This window comes from Arctopsyche grandis, chromosome 7 (assembly GCF_051622035.1).
Source record: "Arctopsyche grandis isolate Sample6627 chromosome 7, ASM5162203v2, whole genome shotgun sequence".
NCBI lineage: Eukaryota > Metazoa > Arthropoda > Insecta > Trichoptera > Hydropsychidae > Arctopsyche > Arctopsyche grandis.
In genome coordinates this window covers 3,643,469-3,660,174 of record NC_135361.1, presented here as the reverse complement: position 1 = coordinate 3,660,174, position 16,706 = coordinate 3,643,469, and the positions used below count along the sequence as shown (strand labels likewise).

The following is a 16,706-nucleotide window of genomic DNA, read 5'->3' as shown; positions in this document are numbered from 1 at the left end:
TGCAACAACAGTAAACGTATTATTTAAGCCAGCCAATTTGTTACAAATATAATTTTAATAATATAAATGATACAGTTGTACATTTATGTAGAAGGTATAATATAATATTTATTGTGTAAAAAGTTTCAAAATAAGGCTAAAGTTTTAATAAAAATATATTCCAATAGATACTAGTATATATTAAATGTAAAAACACATTGTCGAGGCCAAAGAATATGTGTATAACAGTATATGTACAAATAATATTGAATAACTTAGTCATGGATACGCTTGTCTATTTGTTTTTTTATTTGTCTGCTATGCAAATTTATAACTACACACTTTGTTTTAGATAATATTTAATGGTATCATAAAATAGACCATACATGGATTCGTGAACGTGGACCTTTAAAAAGTACTTTTTTCAATATTCATCTTCTTGAGCAAGGCTGGCTAGTATGATTGAAAAAATCTGTTTATAAAAGTATAGCCTGTGTTTTTATAAGACTAATTAATTTGATTTTATGTCGAGCATCATAATGAGGTTTCTTAGTAGTGATTTAAATTGATATATGTACATATATTGATATAAGTAATCAGAAATACAATTTTTTAAGAGAGTTTTGACTGCATTTGGAACTGCAATAATATACATACATATCCAGCGATGTGCTGCTAAAATTATATCAACCGGCTTGCATCTTGGAAAACACTCCCCCCCCTCCCCCGTTTTTAAACATTTTTTTTTATTTTTAAATTGAAAAGGAAAAGTTTTAAGTTAAAAAAAATATATTTTTATTTTTATCATACATTACAAAATGATTTATTTTGAATTAATTATTGTATTTATATATTATTGCAATTATTGAGGTTTGCAACATCTGGTTGCCACTACCACTCGTTGGTGTTTTATATTGTACATATATTATGAACGTTCTTAAAGATTTTAAATTGCTTGTCTCGTTATTTTCATTGAATACAAAATAAATATAAAATTATAATATACGTGTGGAAAGTATAAAAATTTATTTTTGTTGAAATTGTTTGATTACCTATTTAACATTTGACTACATATTTATATATACTACATATGTTTGAAAATGGGGCCGGGAACCCATTATTGAATGTACGTTTTACATGAAGATAATATTGTATCATATAAGATAAAATTAGAATAACAATACAAAAGTTGTTATTTAAATATATATTTAGTTATAACTATAAATACATTATATATGAAAAAAATATATGAATTGTTATTTTAAGACATTCACAAAAGTACTTATTCACACAAAGCATTCATTGTATTATATCTTTTCTCAAAGATAAGTAATATATTTACATATAATTAAAAAAAAATTGTTTTCAAGCTACATGTGATTATTAGGTCTAATTTTATTTTATTATTAGTGAAGGAAAATTGTGAGATAGGTTTATGTATGTATATAATTGTAAAGGGAAACAACAGAAATTAAAAAAATATCATAACGTTAAAGAAATGTAAACAAAATGTATAACCATTAAATGGAATTATGATCAACTTAACTACAAATCACGTTTAAATTATCACATTTCAATTTCTGAATTGAAATATTGAAGTGTCTAGTATATATTTGCTACAAATCATGGCGTGCAAAATTAGTATAGTAGGCATATGAACATTCTTGAGATATTTCAAATGCAAGAAGACATTAGCTAAGTTTATTTGGACTGAGAGCAGTCTGTGTAGCTTTAGATGAAATTTCTTCGTATGACAAGAATCCCCCTTCGACAAAATCTTTGACAACCCCGTCGATCCTTTCAGCGCAGGCTTCTGTCAAAGGTTGGGCGAAAAGTGTTTCAAAACTGAAATTTTCCTCTAAAATGCCAGTCGATGCGTTTTCGTCAACGATGAGAGTGGGAAGGTTTACCACAGCGGCTGCTAAGCCATAGCGCATAAGCATTTTTTGATGTTGTTTGAAAACATTACGGGAATAATATTCCTCTGGGTCGCATTGCATAGTTTTCATAAAGCGTGATAGAGTCTCGTAATAGTTGTCAAGAAGATTGGATAGATGTTCGGTTCTCAAGTTTCGTTCCGTGCCAATGTACACCACGTACAACAGATCTGTCACGGGCGAAGACAGTCTCAGTAGTTGCCAATCAATCAGTTTCATATCAACGGGTTTGTCATTCTGAAAGACAAACATATTTCATTTTTAATGTAAGATATTTAGAATAATTTATGATACTAAAAGATTTTAAAACCCTCCAACAATAGGGACAGTGGAAACATTTTGAAATTGCTAATAATTGTAATTTACACAGTGGTGGCTTAGATGCCATATATAATATTCCGTTTGTTACAGACATTACTAACAAACTAACCAGTAGATTCTATGACAGAATCACTAATAACCATACTAACACACTTGTGAAGAGTCTCGGTGATTACAACAAAATGTCTATAACCTTCAGGTATAAACACAGATTACCTAAACACAATCTGTTTTAGGCCGTCGACTTTAGAGAGTCTTTAATTAATATCATGTATTAGATGTATTATGAGCATTTATAAGAATTGTACATAGGTTTTGGAGCTCTTTTTCCTATAACGCTGTACATATTAACATTAGAATAATATAATACTGTGATTACTAACCAAATTAAATTAAATTGTAAAATAGAAAATGATCAGTAGATCAGTAGCTATTAAAATAGATTTAAGATGTACTGTGAACATAATTTCGTAATAATAAAAAGCATTTAAAAAAAAAAAAAAAAAACAGTGGTGGCTTATAAATTATCAATGACAATTTATTTTGTTCATCCAAAGATGGCGTAGCACATTTATTTTATTATTAAAGCTATTTAAATTTTAAATGTAGATAAAACATGAAATATTTTTTATTAATATCATACTACTGAAATATTACTACATGTATATGTAGGTTTTTCATTCCAAATTGACCCATTTTCATTTCAAATTGATATGTTAGAGTCAATTTGTTATGAAAAACGGTCAATTTGGAATGAAAACCTATTTGATTTTGATTTTTAAATGCTTTTTATTATTACGAAATTATGTTCACAATACATCTTATATCTATTTTAATAGCTACTGATCTACTGATCATTTTCTATTTTACAATTTAATTTAATTTGGTTAGTAATCATAGTATTATATTATTCTAATGTTAATCTACAGCATAATAGGAAAAAGAGCTCAAAAACCTATTTACAATCCGTAAAACAAAAAAACCTTTATAACTAGTTTTTATCACTATTTTATATTGATTACAAGCTTTTTATTTTTAAAAATATATACAGATGTGTACAATTCTACATATTTTATGTGTGTATATATGTAGTTGCTCAACAGTCAAGTAGATGAATTATGTGACGGGTTGAGTAAGAGTTAGCTCATATGATTCATATTCAAAACGACTCTCAGTATGATCATAGTTTTATATATTGATATACTGTGTAGTGGTGAGCTAAAAGTTTACCCCTTTACAGTTTAGAAGAATAAAATCAGGGGTGTCATTTCAGCTTTTCCGGGGGGAAGGGAGGGAAATGTTTGACCAGTAAGGAATGAATTTCTATTAAAAAATGAGTGTATACAAAATAATCTCTTGATAATCTTTCAAAGCAAGGCAAACAACAAAACATATTTGGGAGTTTTTTTTTTGGGAAATTTTTTTCTGGGAAAAAATTGACGTGTAGTATTTTAATTCAAATTCATAATAATACATGAAACAACATAGACAGTCCCCTTGTTGTTTAATGTATTATTATGAATTTGACAGTTGACGTTGAATAATTGACGCCCCCGATAAAAACTTATATCGAAACAAATCGCTGACAATTATATTTATAAAATATGTGTAAGCCTGGACTTAAAGTTTATGTATATTTAAACAAAAATCTGTGAGAGTAGTAATAAAAGTGAAGTTTTTACATCTAGTACAAATCCATTGTGTTGTCGTCACAATCAGATGTCTCGTAAATAAATATTCTAAAGACAAAGTTGGAAAATTATGGTTGTAAGATACATTATTATAATGCATAGGATTGAAAATAGTATTTAGTTGAAAATAAGAACTTTTAAAGCTAAAACGAAACACGCGTTTGCAATAAATAAACTATTGTATGTGGTGTGGGCAATTATTATTAATTGAAGAGTTGTAACTTGAAATACCGTTGAGAATTGTGAAGACACGTGTATCTAATTGACATATAGCAATAAAAGTGAATACTTTGTGTGCTGATCATCCACATAAAATTACACAATCCTGATTACTTCATAATTCCAATATATTCTTGTATCCGATGATGATAAGGTAAAAATATTGGTATAAACCAATTATACAAAGATAAAGATAAAATAAAACAACACTGCACTTATTATCGATTGTTTTATATATATAAAATATACACACGTACTTATGTATAATGGAATTGTGGAATTAATGACAGTTTGAAGTAGTTAGAAATCAAAAAGTTGATTTTGAAATTTCTAAATAAAAATTATGATACTTGTCTTAATACACACGTCAATAACATAATAATATATTTAACATACATGTTTGTATGTACATAATATATGGTTTAATTTAGAAATATTTAAATACCTTTAAGATAAGTTATCAAGTCACATCATCAGTAATAAATTAAGTGACTTTGTCGCTTAATTGACATCTTAGAAACATACATACATATGTAGTTAATTTATTCAATGACAAAATTAGTAATTCTGAACTGATTTACAGTTATTATTTTCCTAGTCTATACTTTTACAACAATATATTTGTATGTACGTACATATAACATGAATGTGTATTATTCATTGCTTGTTTCTGCATTGGCAATACATACATATTATAGAAAAGAGCTGTTTTTTCAAATATATGTAAACATATTCAAAATTCATATTTAGTCTACAAATAAAGCACAAAAATGAAATCTGGGATGTCTATATTTTAAAAACGTTATGTGATAAGCCCCACTTATTATGGTATTCTTAAATAGTGAATTCAAATGAGTATAACGTTTGTAATTTACTATCTACACCTAATATACAAGTTTTCTTCAATAATTGGTCACTAATGCAGTTTTAATGTACACGTATTTGTTTTGTATATCAAACTAATCAGCACTTTTGTAAAAACAATACACTCATCGTTTTGATGGCTTGTATAATATTTGAAGGCCTTAACACAAATATATTATGAAAAAAAGAAAATGATTTGGTCAGATCATTACAAAAGGTATAAGAAGGTTTAACTAGTGGTTAGAATAGACTAGTGGTTAGCATATAATGCTTTGAAAAGAGTGGTCACGGGCTCAAATCCCACTGGTTTCTGCTGGCCAGACCTTGGATTTGTATATAATGGATTAAATATAAAATCATGAAAGACTTTAAATCAGCAGAACAAACTAGTGGTTAGCATATAGTGCTTTGAAAAGCGTGATCACGGGTTCATATCCCATTGGTTTCTGCTGGCTGGACCTTGGATTTGTGACTCCAGGTCGATCGTTGTCTACATGCAAACAATTCTACATATTTAATGTGTGTAAACAGTTGCTCAACAGTCAAGTTAATGAATTATGTGACAGGGATGAGTAGGAGTTAGCTTATGTGATTCATATTCAAAAGGACTCTCCTCGATATGATTATACATACTAATTTCTCTATCACAGTTATATCTATCTATATCTTCATATCCATATTCCACTGACTTCTGCTGGCCAGACCTTGGATTTGTGACTCCAGGCCGATCGTTTCCTATCAATTTATCTGATTTTCATTGAAACGGTTCCAATAAATTGGCAACCTTACTCATTTTCTTATAAAATTTCGAGTGTTCAACAATCTCGAATTTCGCTGATTGAATAAAATGTTGCAAATTTACAAATTTGACCATATATGTCTCTGTGGATATTAATTGATATGTATTTATGTACTTTGTATAATACTGATAATATTTTTATCAAATGTACAATGTTTCTGGCCAGGTAGGCGGATTGGAGTTACCTGTTAATCCTTCCTGGTATAAATTAAAGATAAAATAAAATAAATAGTAGAGTCTACTAGTTAGACAATGAGAGATATTAATCATGATGGACTAGTATTAATAGATATTACATACAGTTCTATATACATATGTATGAGTGAAATTTAGTAAATACATATATGTATACATGTGGGATTGGTATGAGTGAGAATATTTTAAGTTGGCAGACCTGGGTCGCTTTGCGCGTCACTCGCTGGTCGAGTCCGAAGCGAAGACATTAACCCTTTGGCTGCTACGAGGTTTTTCAATGTCCAAGCGAAAAATGCTAACATTTGTAATTATTTTGAAAAAAAATAAATATAATATTTTTTTTTACATACTTACTTCGCCGAACACTCGTAATTTTTATAATACTTTATATACATTTTTAAGAAGCAGTCGTGGACTCGTGCTCTCTCTTTCTGTCTTGCTTTTTACATGCGTGCGTGCGAAAGAGATACCTACATATATACACTAAATAAGTTTTGACGATTGTTTTCCGAGGCTTTATTCTTTTCAATAATCTATTTTTAGATATCGATGTATCCTTACAACATGCGATATATTCGAAACAGGTAGCGGTCTCTCTCTCTTTCTTTCTTGGTTTTAATTGTGTACGTGTGAGCAAGACACACAAGGATGCGAAGTTTCTAATAATCAAATAATTTTTCAACATGTATCATAAACATTTTGTATGCATTTCAGTTGCATTTGATTGATTGCATGAATTCGTGACGTCTCGTGACCTATATAATTGAAAGCGGATTTCTATTGTTTTTTGCCATTTATTTTAACTCTGCAAAATGATATCGGACAGTGAAAGTGATGAAAGCGAAATAATAGCTCCTCGCCGAGGAACTCGACAAATCAGCAGCTCTACTGATTCTGAAAATGAATTTATCGATAATAATCAATTCCCAAGTAATAACTCCTTATATGACATTGACAACGAACCCGAAATTTACTTTGATGATGAACCCGAAATTGAAGAGCTTTTATTTAAAAAATTGATAAATATTTATAAAGCGTGATTGAAAAATAAATATAAATACGTATATAAAAAAAATGTTTCGTGCCACTGATGCGCTGGTGGCTCAAAGAAAGTATTGAAATGCGACAATTAATGACGTCAACAACGATCGTCGTAGCAATCTTCGCCGATTTCAAAACAACGATTTATCGTGTTGTAGCAGTCAAAGGGTTAAACGAGTTGCGTAAAGACTTTGACTTTGAATATCCTTCGGCACACATTCATGGATCCCATATACATATGTATATATGTATATACATATATGGAAGAAAGCAATACTAACCTCATATTTAAAGAGCATATTATTACTCCAGCAGTCTCCATGAGCGAAAACGTTGTGGGGTGCAGCCGTCTGAGCTCCGACATACCAAAAATACATTTCAGCCAAATGTTCCATGAACAGCTCCAATCTCATTTTATGGTCAGGATCTTTGACGGCCAACAGGACGTTCGTCATCAAATTATTCATGGTTGCTTCTGACATTTCACCGAAGTTCAGGTCCTCGGCGACGAGAGCCTCCAGTCTGGCGTACGTCTCCGGAGACAGATTCTTCAGAGCGAACGTCATGGCGTGAAATTTGGCCAAGTGGTCGAATATGAAGGCGATCAGGTCATAATCCAGAGGTTTCTTCTTGTCGTGCATTCTGAAGCCATCGACGCATAGGTCTTCCATGATCAGGTATTCTTCTTTCTCCTGAGAGCTACCTTCGCAGAACTTGGCGAAGTGGATCCTTTCCTCGGCGGGAATTTTGAAATGGTCTTGCAATTTGACGAATTCGGGCAAAATTTGAGTGTATGCGCAAATTTCTCTGCTGTAGAACAAATTCACAGGCATGCCTTCCAACCAGCTGGGTGCTAATTTGACGATCAATGTAACCAGACACTCATCATCACCGCCACTCTTCTTCTTCAGACATTTTATTCTGCGTACGTCTCCCAAATAGTTTTCGCCCTTAGACGATACCTTCGATTCTTCTAGTGTGTAGTCAACTAAGCCCCTCTTTTCGAGAACTCTCTCTATAGCACTTTTCGCAACTTTCGAGTCCATTTTTAGTGCGCGCACTGAAATTTAGCACCTTTCACCAGCCGTAGCACTGTATCACTGATTTCTTGAATTACATAATGCGTTTTTTTGGCTAAACTTTGCCGTAGAGTCCAATCAATTTTTATCGGATACTATATCTTATCTTTTTTGTGGTAAAAAATGATAATTTGAAACTTTACAATGAGTAAAATATTATGATTTCACTTTTTACTGCATGATTAATTAAAATTCCATTACCAAACAACTATTTTGCAAATATTGAAGTTTCACTATTATATATATGTAAGTACATATATTATGTTACTTGTACGTGTTATACGTGCAATGGACTCGTTAAAACTAAACGGCATTTTATATTGCGATCCACTAAAGTGGATATTAATTGATCAGATCGTAAAAATGGTAAGGTTAATATTGATTGACGTGTGTTGATTTTGTGATACTCCTATCTACGGCTACAATGACATGTACATACATACATACATATGTTCATTATATGTATGTATGATTGTACCAAATTGATAAATAATGTGACTGACCTCTTTGTAAAATTATTGTCGTATTATTTCAAAATGAGTTGAAAAATAAAAACATCAAAGCTAGATTTGTTAGAGCACGTATGTACAAATATAGTTTTATGTATTGTTTTATACTAGTGTTGTGCCCGAAAACCACAAAAATCTAAATTTTAAGTGAGATAAATAAAATAAATATTAAATTTTAATTGTTAAGGAAGTAATGAAAATGCAAAAAAATAATAAAATTATTTATGTATAATATAAATTTGGCCTAATTTTAGATGGGTCTACGTGACGAGACAGAATGTTAAATTACAGAAAACACAAATATCGGAAGGCAAAGATCGAAAATCGAAAGATCTTAAGTCGAATGATCAAAAAAAAAATGGTGCATGGTAAACGGTACATACTCACTTAATTTGCGCGAGCAGGATACAACCGGAACAAGAGGAACATGCTTTTCCTCCCGTATTCTGCGCGCGCACATTAATACGGGAGGAAAAGCCTGTTCCCCTTGTTCTTGTTGTATCCTGCTTGCGCAAATGAAGTGAGTATGTACCGTTTACCATGCACCATTTTTTTTGATCTTTCGACTTAAGATCTTTTGATTTTCGATCTTTGCCTTCCGATATTTGCGTTTTCTGTAATTTAACATTCTGTCTCGTCACGGAGACCGATTTTACATATGATCAAAATGGGTAGCAAATATTTAGTTCAATTTCAATTTCTAACCACAAAAAACTTTGAAATGAAAACACAAAAAGTTTTTGAAATGACCACTTATTTTTCAATAAATTTCCGATAGTAAATAACAATAATATCGGTGAAATCATATTTTAAAATTAATAAAAAATTAAAAAAGATTAATATAAAATTGATTTGCAAATGAATTTAAATTATGTTAATCTTTTATTTTACTTACATATCTATACGGTAATTGGATTATTGGTCACATTACGATCGCCCAAAAGATAATTTTTGCCATGAAAATCGCGAATACGGAATATTTGGCACTCGAGTTCTCGTGAGTATAATAGTTATCGTTAGTGTTTACGAAATGTATACGAAAAAGGAATGTCAAACGGCGCGCCGTTTGACATAATTGGTTTCGAGGATTGTCTCCAGGCAGTCGGCTAGCAATATTGTCGCCCGAATTGACTTGGGTCATTCGGTCACTTTTCGCTAGAGTGGGACTGCATGCCGAGACTGTGGGACTGCGTATCTGGTACGTGACTATAGCAACAGGTAAACAAACGCGTCGAGGAAGATGCAGTGAGTGACTTGCCCTTTATAAGCAGGTACTTAGGCCATATGAAGGAATTCTGGACGGAGCACTGGCAGTGCGTGGATCTCCTTAATCACCCAATAAATGCTGTGAAGCGACTTTGGCCTTTTATTTGGATCCTCCACCCACCCGTACGCAACAGTATGATGGACTTTTCGTCTGCCGGATGTTCCGTTAGAGAGATTTTAGTGACTTTTGGGCGAGCGCTTTGTGACCAAAAATCACCGAACCATCTATAGATACCTTTAAAAGTTTTCCTAAAACAACTGATAGAATAATTAAAGAAATATGTGAATAACAAAGATATACCTACACTTATGTATTCTAACCAAGCAATGAGGAACAAAATAATGCAAGATGGTAATGAATCAGTGGTAATGTACGAATTATTGCGTGGACTTGAGGAAGGACTTCCAGATCGGAGTGGAAGACGCGATGTACATATAAGTAGTAGAGATACATAGATGTAGTTTATTGTTCACATCTTGGACAGCGAGCTTCGAATGAATCAACAGAGCAATGCGTCGATACTTTATACTAAACGATTACTCAACGCGTGATAGCCATTGCTCGATTAGTCGCGAGACCTCATTGGCTATTGAGGGAAACTTGCTCATAGATCGTTGAGTCCTAGTGCTAATCAACCACTGGTTGACGAGCACTTAGCACCAAAGTTATAATATGATATAAAATCGTTTAGTAATTAATATTTTACAAAAATTATATAGCAAACTTAAAATTTTCAAAAAACAAAAGCTCCAATATGTTACCAAATTGCACCAATATGTGTGTGCTTGTCACGAGCAAAAACCTATTTATTTCAACCAATAGTGTTGTACCCGATGACATATCATCGCATGGGTGTTGGCATATTAAGTTATTAAATAAAAAAAAAAATTATTTAATAACTTAATATGCCAAATGGTCGAATTTTTTTCAAAGATCTTTTAAATATATTTAATTTAATATTTATATTTAATTTTTTAATATGAAAAAAGGAAAAACTACCTACCTACCTACATGTAAACAATATAAAACACCAATAGAAAAATTAATTAATTAAATAAATTATAAATAGATGTAAATAGGGTAAATTCTCTGCCAAGCCGAAAAATTAGTAGCGATCAGTATATATAGAAGTGTTTTTTTGTAATTGTATTCGTATATGCATATGTATGTACATACATTTTGACAGTGGTTTAGCTGTGACGTACATATGCATGTCGAATAGAAACGACTATTATAGTACGGCGAGCGTTATCTCAGACAGATAGATAGACAGACAGAATAGCGATATTATATACATATACATATGATGCATTTCTAAGTCCACAACACTAATTTCGTACATCTAAGTCCACATAGCCATGACCATATTCGATTTACATATACATATACATACACAGGGGCGGCTCGTGACTTTAAAAATAGGTGGGGCACAAAAAGGCTAAGCCCCCCCCTCCTCCTACATATTTTTTTTCCAAAAAATGAAATTTATAGTGATATTTTATGCAAAGAAAATGATTTTATTAACAATTTATCGATTTAACAAACAAAAATGTAATTAATAAAAAAACATTTAATGATAAAATTGTCATATTGTGATTGATGATTTTAGCATACCTTCTGAAATATAGTTGAAATGTCGAAAAACGTTGACGGTGTTGCGTATTTTTCGAATCGTATAGAGAATATAGACAACCGGGGCTGACATATTCTGCTCCAAAGAGACCTTTACCCAGCCAACTAAAAGCGACCTTCTGTATACGGTAATACGGATCTTTTTTCTGTGCTTCGACTGACTGTCCACACTCTACATAGTGCCAGAGTGGCGGGTAAACTGAAGCCGGCGACCACGGGACCATAGCAGATAAGTGGCTGCCCCGAACTGAATTGGTTCTACTCACGGTTTGGTGAGCGGGAAAAATAAACACTTGGTGTCTCTTGACGAGAAATTAACAATATGCAAAATTTGTTTTTTTTTTTTGGTTAGGAGAGATGTGTGTGGGGGAGTGCCTCAGTTGCCCATGAAGTCGAGCTGCCACTGCATATATGTATGTACATATGTAATTGGTATAAAGTCTGGTTTTAAATTAAACCAAACGAGATCATGTCCTTGGCGACCCCATTGAAACGATCTCTACATAGCTGGGATATCATTGCGTCGTACATATTGTCATCGTAGTCTTCAGGATTTTTATCCAGATCTGGTGCGTTCTCCTTGTCGCATAATATTACCGGAAGTAGCATCGTTGCAGCGACCAGCCCGAAGGGCATCGTCGACTTGATCTGATCCTGGAAAGCTTCAAGCGGATAGCACTCTGTCGTCTTGCAACCCATCCTGGTTATGTTTTTGTCCAGCGTTTCGTAGTACAAGTCCAATGATCTCGTGTAACAATCTGATCTTAATTGCTCATCCGTGCTCGAGAACATCATGTATGCTATGTCAGTGATGGGCGATGCCAAACGAACTATTTGCCAGTCGACGAATTTCATATCTGCTACTTTGTCATCCTGAAAATTTACAATCTTGTTAGAAATATCTTGATTTAAAAAGAAATTGCGCCCAAATTATGTAAAACCAAGGCACGCACTGATGAATACGGAGAAACAATGTAAGGATTCAAAGCCAGATTGTCCATCAACCAGCAGAATGGCTCGGTAGTTTGGTTGATACTAAGCACCGAGAGGTCACCGGGTTCGATCTCGTGAGCTGACCCCGATTGAAAAGAATTTATTCCGAGTATAATCTTTAATGCTGCTGGTCAGACTTGGATATTTGTGACTCCAAGTCGATCGTTTCCTATTAGAGTTTGCCAATTTGTCTGATTTCATTGTTGAAGCGGCAAAAGATTCATCAAATTGGCAAAAACCGTCCTATCCATTATGTCACCAATATTTGAATATTATTTAAATAAAATATTATCTATAACATACATAGTCTGACATATTATATATAACATACATGTCTCGCCAATTTTCATATATACATACATATGTAGTATTTGTATTATGCATATATTCATATTTTGTTTTATTATATTTTACTTTTTCTTTCTCCTTAGTACATTTTTATATACTATTTTAATTTTGTTCAGTGTAAACAAAGAATGGGATTTATGGATTTTATTTTTGATTTTTATACTTTTGTTATTTTTTTTTTCCTCTCTGAATGATCTATTATTTTCCTTTTGTTACTTTTTTATTATTATTTTATTTTACCATGTTTTCTGCTTTTGCTTTTTTCCTTTATTTACAGTTTACATGTTTTTATATCATGTTTTTATATATTTTTCAATTGTAGGCCATTGTGGCGCATTAGGTTCTTCCTGTAATGCCACAATGGTCTAAAACTATTAAATAAATAAAATAAAAATAAAATAAAAAATGTCTGGTCACTGTGACGCGTTAGAGTATTCTGTAATTTCACTGTGGTTAATAATAAATATATGTAAAAAGTGCAAAGCACGCGGGCGGCCGAATTCGGGGGGCATCCGTTACCGCGGGGATTATAAAGCCAACATTTATGGTCAAATTTGTAAATTTGCAGCATTTTATACATTCAGCGAAATTCGAAATTGCTAAAAACTCGTTGTTGGAAGCGTTTCAATGAAAATCAGATAAATTGGTAAATTCTGATCGATCGATCTAGAGTCACCAATGCCAGCAGAAACCAGTGGGATTTGAACCCGTGACCACTCTGTTCATAGCATTATATGCTAACCACTAGTGTATTCTGCTGTGATTTTGATAATTTTTAGACTTTTTTTTCCATTTTATTTATCATCTTTTTTTTCTAAAATTAAATATGCCGTTTTATTTTATATTTTGCTATTTTTTGTACGAAAATATTTAGAAACATTAGGAAGGTTGTGGAGGGGCGCAAACATGTTTGCTCACTGGCGGCCGGCTTTGGTTACCATATCAAGTAAATGTTGATTTACCTGATATGGTAACCAAGTAAACAAATACCATTTATACAACATGACTTCTCATATCTTTCGCCAAATGTTTAAAGTTTTTATAAACAACTTTATTAAGGGGGGGAGGGGATGAGGGAATCAACTTATAGTCATCAGCAAAGATCAGCGTTCGATGGATGCTTTTTGCACCAAAAAATGGTTCACCATTGTCAATTTTTTTGGAAAACCATGTTTTTTTGCTATTTTTCTTTGAACACCAATGGGGCAGTTATTTGAAAAGCATCTATCGATCGCCCAAGACTGGCCGGTGCTACTTTACTATGTGGTCTACCTTAGCATTGAATCACAGTCGACTATTTTTTTTATTTGTATCGTAGCAACGATCTGTTTATTATAATTTTTGTTTTTTCTTGCCGCCCCATAATTTTGTCGAAGCATTTCTATTTCAATATCGTCAGCAGCGAAGAAAATACCGACCCTAACAACCTAATCTTAAATGAATAGGGCCAAACCTAACTTAACCTAACCTAACCTGACCCTTAAATAAATAGGTGTTGGCTGCTAATACATGTATATATGTTTTTTATCATCAATATTTTCACAATAAAAACATATCTTGGCAGCCAACACCTATTTATCTAAGGGTCAGGTTAGGTAAGGTTAAGTTAGGGTTGGCCCTATTCATTTAAGATTCGGTTATTAGGGTCGGTATTATTCAGTCTCACTGTCACACGTGTGAACTGATACAGCGAGTCAGCATATTAAAGTAAAAACGTTAAGGTAGATCGCATTCTAAAGTAGATATGTGAAGGTAGACCGCATACTAAAGTGGCACCGACTGGTCATTGTGAAAATTTCCAAGAAAATCGACTGAATAGCAGTACACAGTTTTGACCTAGACTATATATAATAATGAAACTCAAATAGCTAATTTATACTTACTTCATATTTAAACATAAAATTGTTAATCCAGCAGTCACCGTGGCATATAACATTGTAGGGTTCTGTGTTTTTACAGTCCAAGAAACCTCGAAACTTAGCCATGAAGTCGCTGAAATTGTCTTCGACTTTTTGCTTAATTTCGGCACATTCTATCAGTCCAAAACATGCCTTCTTTGCTATTATAAATATGGAATCTATGTTTACGCCATATTCCATCACTTTCGAGACGTTTTCGGTGAGCTGTTCGAATAATGCTGGCTTCTTTTGCTTCAAGACAAAGGACATGGCGTGAAACCGAGCCAGAGTCTTCATGACGATTTCCAAGTGTTGTCTGTCGAATGATTTTTGTCTATCATACAACATGTATCCGTCTACTTTGAGATCCTCCAAGACGATGATTTCTTTTTCTGGTTCAACTATGCTGTCATAGTATTTGGCGAAGTGTAACTTTTCTTTATTTGGGATGAGCAGTTCATCCTGAAGTTCACACATAGTCGGATGTATAACAGAATAAGCGAATGTTTCCCTTTCGAAATAGAGGCCAATTGGAAAAGTTTCCCTGGATGTTTTGAAGGCCAAAGCACTCTTCACGATGAGATTCATCGACTTTCCATGTTTGTCGTTACTTTTTACACGGTAAATCTTTCCAATATAGTTATCTCCTTTGGCAGTAGCTTCTGATACTTCCAACGAGGCATCTTCCATATTTTCATTCTTCAGTATGCCGTTAATCACTTGAACAATATCGTCCCGAAGAACAATTGCGGTTTCAGTGTTTTCGCTCATGACTCTTCTTGGTAACTAAACTTGATTTATTCAGTAGACGAAACTAAACACTGATTTATAATTTTATCTATTCCAGTGATTCTCATACGCGATGCTGTAGTGCCTCTCTGAAATATACTATTACACTGAGCAACAAAAAATCACGTTTTTGAGTTACCAGAGCGTAAACTAATCAATATTTGACCCACTGAATTCGAATATGATAATGATTTTTCTTGTTTAAGTTAATCGTTTACGAGATATGAGCGTTTAAAAAACGCGCAATTTTTACAGTTTTTTAGCTTTTGCGGTCTTTAACTCAAAATATAGTATTGCTGTGCTCAAAGTGAGTATTGGAATCAATAGTCAGATGTTTTTTCTATTGATAGTGATTTTTTATTGTTTTAAAATACTTATAATTAATTGTCTAGCGAATTTTAAAAGTCAAAAATATATTTTTTTTACGGATTTATCATATTATCATATTTGAAGTCAGTGGGTCAAACTTAGTAAAGATTGATTAGTTTCCTCTCTGGTTATTTTTTTTGTTGCTCAGTGTTATTAACATACTATATATGTATGTAGTGTTGTATCCGATGACATATAATCGCATGGGTGTTGGAATATTACATTAGTTACCTTTTAATTATGTTTAATTTAATATTGATATTTAATTATTTAAAATGGTAAAAACTACCTACCTATCTACATATAAACAATATAAAACACCGATAGAAAAATTAATTAATTAATTAAAAAATATTAGTAGCGATTAGATTCGCCATTTTTTTAGCTGTTTATATTACAAATACTGAGCGAAGCCGGGTAAAACAGCTAGTGGTATGAATTTACTTGTAGAGATGATATAGCACCTAAAAAAATATTTCTCTAGAAAAATATTATACAAGTTTATTGGTTCCTTTTTACCAAACAACCAACAATTATATAACGAGTTTTCACATTTTCGACGGAAGTTTTCATTAACTTGATACTTTTAGTAATGGAAAATATAGCATATTCTTATTTTCAGATTGTATTGAATGTTTTAATGTCCATACTTATAAAATATTGAATAATATCGTGCTTATATGTATGTATACGGTATGTACATAATAGTTTGGGAAACTGATAGGTACATATGTACAATCTACGAGCCTGTCATTTTTTTGAAAGCTTTTATTTTT

The 16,706-nt window shown here is 32.3% G+C and overlaps 2 protein-coding genes across 4 annotated transcripts in view; both read right to left on the bottom strand.

Annotated features, from left to right (window-relative positions):
* Window positions 1–1,177: 1,177 nt before the first annotated feature.
* Window positions 1,178–8,430, bottom strand: LOC143914941 (uncharacterized). Its single transcript, XM_077435358.1, has 2 exons — window positions 7,328–8,430; window positions 1,178–2,153 (listed from the first exon to the last, which is right to left on the bottom strand). The coding sequence occupies exons 1-2, from the start codon at window positions 8,090–8,092 to the stop codon at window positions 1,671–1,673; spliced, it is 1,248 nt and encodes a 415-aa protein (XP_077291484.1). The 5' UTR covers window positions 8,093–8,430; the 3' UTR covers window positions 1,178–1,670.
* A 2,611-nt stretch (window positions 8,431–11,041) lies between these two features.
* LOC143914944 (uncharacterized) overlaps window positions 11,042–16,706 on the bottom strand; it is a 55,944-nt gene continuing 50,279 nt past the window's right edge. For all 3 annotated transcript variants that reach the window (XM_077435364.1, XM_077435362.1, XM_077435363.1), the window contains exons 2-3: window positions 14,758–15,650; window positions 11,042–12,406 (exon numbers count right to left, since the gene is read on the bottom strand). In XM_077435364.1, coding sequence (XP_077291490.1) covers window positions 11,981–12,406; window positions 14,758–15,543 — 1,212 coding nt within the window. In that variant the 5' untranslated portion in view covers window positions 15,544–15,650 and the 3' untranslated portion in view covers window positions 11,042–11,980. The remainder of the gene's footprint in view (window positions 12,407–14,757; window positions 15,651–16,706) is intronic.

Excerpts from the sequence above, each read along its gene's own strand:
- LOC143914941 (XM_077435358.1), bottom strand. The coding sequence starts at position 8,092 with ATGGACTCGAAAGTTGCGAAAAGTGCTATAGAGAGAGTTCTCGAAAAG. Across the intron at positions 2,154-7,327 it reads ATATGCTCTTTAAATATGAG|AATGACAAACCCGTTGATAT; the intron begins GTTAGTATTGCT and ends TTTGTCTTTCAG.